This window comes from Marmota marmota, unplaced genomic scaffold, assembly GCF_001458135.2.
Source record: "Marmota marmota marmota unplaced genomic scaffold, marMar, whole genome shotgun sequence".
NCBI classification, from domain to species: Eukaryota; Metazoa; Chordata; class Mammalia; order Rodentia; family Sciuridae; genus Marmota; species Marmota marmota.
In genome coordinates, this window is record NW_026000000.1 from 6,629,851 (window position 1) to 6,636,276 (window position 6,426).

General features: G+C 37.3%; 1 protein-coding gene across 1 annotated transcript in view; it reads right to left on the minus strand.

Moving 5' to 3' along the window:
- Window positions 1-4,418: 4,418 nt before the first annotated feature.
- Window positions 4,419-6,426, minus strand: part of LOC107153349 (mannose-binding protein C-like) — a 4,610-nt gene continuing 2,602 nt past the window's right edge. The window contains exons 3-4 of the mRNA XM_015498887.2: window positions 5,852-5,920; window positions 4,419-5,211 (exon numbers count right to left, since the gene is read on the minus strand). Of these exons, the coding sequence (XP_015354373.1) occupies window positions 4,838-5,211; window positions 5,852-5,920 (443 nt within the window). The 3' untranslated portion in view covers window positions 4,419-4,837. The remainder of the gene's footprint in view (window positions 5,212-5,851; window positions 5,921-6,426) is intronic.

Below are 6,426 nucleotides of genomic sequence, written 5' to 3' on the forward strand. Positions count from 1 at the left end.
CTCACTTGGGGATGCAGGTGATTGCACTTAGAGTCTACAATGGACTGAATGCCTGGTCCCCCCAACAAATTTCATATGTTGAAATCTTAACCCTCAATATGATAGTATTAGAGGTTGGGGCCTTTTGGATATAATTAGATGATGAGAGTGAGGCCCTCCTGTGTGGAATTTATGCCCTTATTAAAGGGACACGAAAGCTCTTTTACTGACTTCTCATCTTCTAAGAACAGAAGGGAAAGTTGGCTGTCAGCAACCTGGAAGAGGGTGTCAAAAGAACCTGATTATGTTGTCACCCTATCTTGGACTGTCAGCCTCTACAACTGTGGAAAATAAATTTATGCTGTTATAAGCCATACAATCTATCATACTTTGTTACATGTTATCTATGATACTTTGTGATAGCAACCCAAAATGACAATGACAAAGCTCAACCATATAAGCCCTTCTCTCAAGATCCTTCACTTACTCACATCATAGATAATGTCCACTATTTTGCCATGTAAGTCACTACTAACAAGTTCAAGAGATTAGACATGAATATATCTTCAGGGGCTTCCATTCCACACACTGTAGTACTGGTCACATGAAATTGTTCAAACTGAGTGAGCCCCAAAGTACCACTAGTATTCAGCTCCTGAGAGGGGTGGCCTGAGAGGAGCAGTCCCTGTTCAGGAACAATCGTTTTGAACTTCCTGATGAGCCATGTGGTAAAACACTCAGTTTATGACACTCTGTTGTCCCCTGTGTTCATCTCTACACACTGTGCTTTGTCCACCAGATACTTCTGCGTATGAAATAGCTCAGTGATAGGACTCCAACCAGTGGAGAATCTTCCCAGGGAGGGGGTCTTTTGTCAGCCCAGGTAAAAGTGTTAACTTTCTTCATAAAACTTATGATGCCTGCATTCTCCTCAAGGTTCACAAAGGTGGCAATAAGTGGTAAACCACATGGATACTTCTTTCTCACTATTTCCCACCATGGCTTCGAATTCCCATCAGGCCAGAGCTGGAGATCAGAAGATCTGAGGTCAGGATTTTGATTAGAGTCTGTGTGTACTTAAAGGTTTTTATGGGATTTTGTGAATGTTTGATAATGTGCATTTATTTTGTGTGTTTCTTTGGATGATTTTGTATATGTGTCAGGTTGCTCAAGGTAATGCCTAAAAATCTTTGTGTGTATCATGTTTTTTTGCAGTGTGAACAGATCCCTGTCTTCAGTGGTTTCTATCCTGTCTTTTGCCATCTCTGAGTGACACCCTGTTGGATTATCTGTATAAAACATGGCATCTATTAGTGATGCTGACTTGGGTTTAGTGTGAAGAATATGACTCTCCAGGGAAAAGCTAGAAGTGGAAGGCCTGATCACATAGCCCTGGCCAGGAACTGGGAGACAAGAGAGTAGTCAGATGAGCCTGTTTATCCATATTCTGAAACATTTTGTTATATGGTCTTTCAGTTGTTTCTGCCTGGTACTGTGGTCTCTGAAAGCAAAACAATAGCAGAAGTGTCCTTAGTGACCTTTCACTTTTGGACCTGGGACTCAGAATATACAGTGTTTATTGTACTGATTATTTGACTTTTTTTTTTTTTTGTACATGGGATTTCATCCAGGGACACTTAACCACTGAGCCACATCTCCAGCCCTTTGTGTATTTTATTTTCAGACAGGGTCTCTCTGAGTTTCTCAGGACCTTGCTGAGGCTGTCTTTGAACTTGTGATTCTCCTGTCTCCACTGGCATTATAGGCATGTGCCACACACCTGGCTGATTATTTGATTTCTAATTAAGGACGTGATGTGAGTTTTTGTTGTTGTTGTTGTTGTTTTTCCCACAAGCCTACTAGGTAAAATAATTCCTACTAATATCTGTTGTCTTTCAAATCTTTTACCCAGGAGACTATATGCTGCCAAGATTTTAAGACTCATTAGCATATTTCCAGGAACATTTTCAGGGATGTTATGATTTTCTCAAGGTTGGCAAATATTAGGCTCTGACATATGGCATTATTTGAGGCCGGGCCAAATGTTACTGAGGAATTTGCAGAGCAGGTCTTTGGTTTTGGACATTCACCTAGGAGACAGGAATGCAAAGAAAAAATGGAACTGAGCTGATTTAAGCATATTATTGTGATGTCCCCATTGCAGAGGCCCTACTGACAGCAAGCCTGGTCAGCATGGTAAAAAATATCAGGACAGCTAGTCCCAAGAACCATTAGCCCTATTGTAGCCCAATACCTGAAGGCTACATTCAAGGAAGCAGGAGCAGGACAGAGTGATGGACACTGGAACTTTACAAGCCCCTGAAGTATAGGAAAATTGGTGGGAGGAGAAGTAAGTTTAGGTAAATATGAACTTGAACTTTTTAAAAAAGATAAAAACCTAAATCTTAATCACTAAAATAAACAAAGGAAGACTAAGGAACTGGGAAAGAATGGCCACCCTCACGATTTCCATTCAGCACTGTACTGGAGTTGTTAACCAGTGCAATGAGGCAAGAAAAAGGGAAAAAAAGAAAAAGGAAGGGAAGAAGGAAAGAAAAGAAAGAATGAAGTAACTCCCATGATTTTAGATTACATGGCATTTAGGTAGAAAAACTAGAAAAATCTATAAACTACTAGAATTAAAAAATAAACACCTTGAGATTACTAAATATACTAGGATCATATACAAAATCTCTTATATTTCTATGTGCAACAGCAGAAAATAATTATGAAGAATACAATATTTTTAAAAAACCTCTCTTCCACCAAAAACAAATATGTAAAATCACTAAGCTAAAATCATTAAAACCTACCAAGAAAATTTTAGGAAATCCTACTTAAATGAGGAAATTCACTATAGGATTATGGAGATTCAGTAGTAAATTGTTGATCTGCCTAAGTAAATTGGTAGGATTAATGAATGAGGTCCTAATGAAAACATCATCTGGTTTTTGTAGAAGTTGAGAAGCTAACTCAAAAATGATCTTAAAATTTTTTAGCTAACAGAAGAAAAAAGCTGGGAGGCTTCCACAGCAACATGTCAGTTCCTACTACATATGCACAGTAATTAGCATGGTGTTTACCAAAAGAATCAACACAAAGACTGGAAGAATAGAATAGAATAATAAAATAGAAAGTTCAGAAACAGACCCACACATAGTCAGCTGATGCGTAAAAAAGAACTACTCCAATTGAAGGAGGTAAAGTGGTTTTCAAGCAAATTAGTGCTGAATCAATTGGTATATACTAAAGACATGTAAAAGATTTAGCCATATTGCTCTCAAAAAATGTATAGAAGAATATCTTCATGATTTGGGAACAAGCACAACTTGAGTAAATGAGGTTTTCTTAAAATTAAGAAATTATTTTCATTGAAAGTCAACAATGAAAGTAAGTAAAATACTGGAAAAATATTTGTGGTATACATAATCAAAAATTATGTTTTGAATGCAAAAGTAACTTATGAATTTAAAAAATATTGTCTAAAAAACCCACAAATGACTCTAATAGGTATCTTACAAGAGAAGATGTCCAGATATCTGATTAGCATATGAAAATTGTTCTATTGAGAAAACAGATTCAAGCCAGAGGAAGGTAAAACTTTGCATTCACAAGAATGGCTGAAATTACAAGGACTGACCAAAAGTTTCACCTCTTCACAAGGATGTGGAATACTTAGGACCTACACACTTTGCTGATGGGAGTGTAAGTTTATATGGACACTTTGGAAAACTAGCAGTATCTACTGAAGCTACCTGCATACTTTCCCTGTGACCTGCTTACTCTGCCCTGAGTAGAGAGCCAAGAGAAATTAGTATGCCATATGTATTAAAAGACACACAGAAATGCTCATAAGGGATTTTTTCTTAATGGCCCAAATTTTATAAGCCAAGTATCTATTAATAATAAAAGAGGTAAAATGAGGTACGTAAATATAATGCAATTCTGCATAGAAATGAAAACAAACTTTTGCTACATGTAATAGTGGAAAAGTCCCATGGCTAGGCTTTAGAATGAATAAAGAGCAAGATATAAAACAGAACATACAGATGGTTGCCTCTGTGTCGTCACAGATAAAATTAATGTATGATGATAAGGGTTAGGATAGTATTTACCTTTGGGAATATCAACTAGGAGGATTTGTAAAGGGGCATCTAGGGTATTAAAATTGTTCCAAAGCTTAACCTAGAAGATGGCTACATAGATGTGTATGTATGAACTCATGAATCTGCTCACTTGAGAATTACGTTCTTTACCTAATTAGTATCTCATTTAAAGGGAACTAGAATTCAGAAATAAAGCTACATATAGGTCTTCTTGATATTTGAGACTGACTGAGAAGCTATGGAAGAGGATACTATGGATATTCGTTACCCTAGAAACCCTTCACCCAGAGAGAAAAGACAGCACAACAGAGCACATAATGCATTTGTAGTAGATAGAAAAGTGAACTCATTTTATTTTTGTACCTGAACAAGTAAGAACTTACACAAAAATGTCATAGCTTAATTACAAGAGACAATATTGAAAGATACAAAAATGTAGCATCTGGCTCAAAAGTAAACGTTTAAAATATATTATTAATATCACCATGCAACTCCAAAAACTATCACCGTTATGTTGTTGTTAGTGTTCATTATTAGTGGTTTGGACAGAAACAGAAATCTGCGTTGCACCATTATTATTATTTCTCCCCTCCCCATCCCATCATTCAATTCCTTCTCCTCATTTTCTCCAATACTCCAAAAAAGGAGCCACTCATGACTAGGTGTGGGAAACTGATGTCTTCATCTTCAGAGCAGACTGTAGGTCTTCGGGGTGAAGTAAAGGCACAGGGGGAGCTGAGGGGCACGTGGCCTCAGGCAGGGAACTTGCAGACTGCCAAAAAGGAGGAGGAGCAGGTGACATCATTCCAGGTGCCATCCAACAGCATCTGCACACAGTGTTCCCCAGAGTCAGCGTTGTTGTGCTCACCCTTGTTCCAGTTTCGGTAGGTCACTCTCCTTCCTGCCATATCCACAAACTGGCCTTCATTCTCCTTATCTGTTATGCCTAGGAAGGCGGAGTCTTTGGCCAAACTCCGGATGGCCTGATTCTCTTCAGTGTTCAAGGGGGTGGCCATGGAGGCCTGGAATTGGGCACACAGAGCCTTAGCGCTGTCAAAATTTCTTGTTTCGCCACTGTTCCAGAAGAACTTCTTTCCAACTTTTTTGGTGACAGAAAACAATAGCACTAAAATGGGAAAAAGTAGATAAAACTGGCTTGTTTTAAACTCCTGTCCACTGTATGTTTGGGAGTTAAGGTTTCCACAGTAGACTTGTCAGATAAAATAAACTTAAATTCAAATTAAACTAGTATATTCTGTTTTTGTTAAGGCTCACAACCTTAATAAGAAGGGACACCCTGGCACACTGGATCAGAAGTCTAGAACACAAATAACTTGGAATTCTGAATTCTACCACACCATTAACTGGAGACTAAATAGAAATGTCTCAGCCTATTTGGTCCCAATCAGAAAGAACAAGTTTGGTCCTGTTGCCAGGTCTACAAACCAGCATAACAAAGGGGCACAGATACCATTTCTAGAGAGAAAAGATCAGAGTCCAGGATTACAGTCTCCTAAGTCAGACTGACTTCAGTTGATAAACCAATTTTTCTACTTATAAATTCTATTGTGCATGTGAGAGAGAAATTTAAATTCCTTTTGCCTTCCTTCTACCTAAGGGGGGTTGTGAAGACGTCATGACATCAGAATAAAATAAATGTCTATCCATGTACTAGAAAATTAAATGTATTCAATAACTATTCACTCACCTTCACCATTCCCTAACTTTAAGCTGCTTGAAGAATAAGAGAGAGAGAGAGAACTTACTCTTTTTGAGGCTTTCCAATTCTGCTTTGAGAGCTGCTCTTTCAAAAATAGCTCTGCTAGTATCACATTCTAGAAAATTAAAATATAGCAAAGGGGCATTATTGAGAAGAGGTCCCAGAAATGTGGGTAACTTTTTCAAAATAGTCTCTTTTACACTGATGTATAAAAATTGAAGGAAGATAAAAAATACTAAGAAGCAAAAAGAAGAAAAATACCTCCATTTCCACTCAGTTCAAAACATAGGTCTTCATTTGATGACTGTTCTAAAGACACCTTTGTACACCCATGCACACATGCACTCCTTGGTTATCTCACATGACAGAAATCTGCAGCTGAAGCTTTTCACTATTTTTTTCCCCAATAAATTGCTAAAAGAAATTTCAAAGGCTAAAAGAAACCTCTGAAGGAATGTTTATGAGCTGGTAATTATTGACTACAAAGGTCAGAAGATTTTTATTTTGAACAGGTTTTGTTTTTGTTGTTTTGTTTCTGTTTTCTCAAATTCATTCTGAAATAACTCAAGAAATCATGATATATATATATATATATATATATATATATATATATATGATATA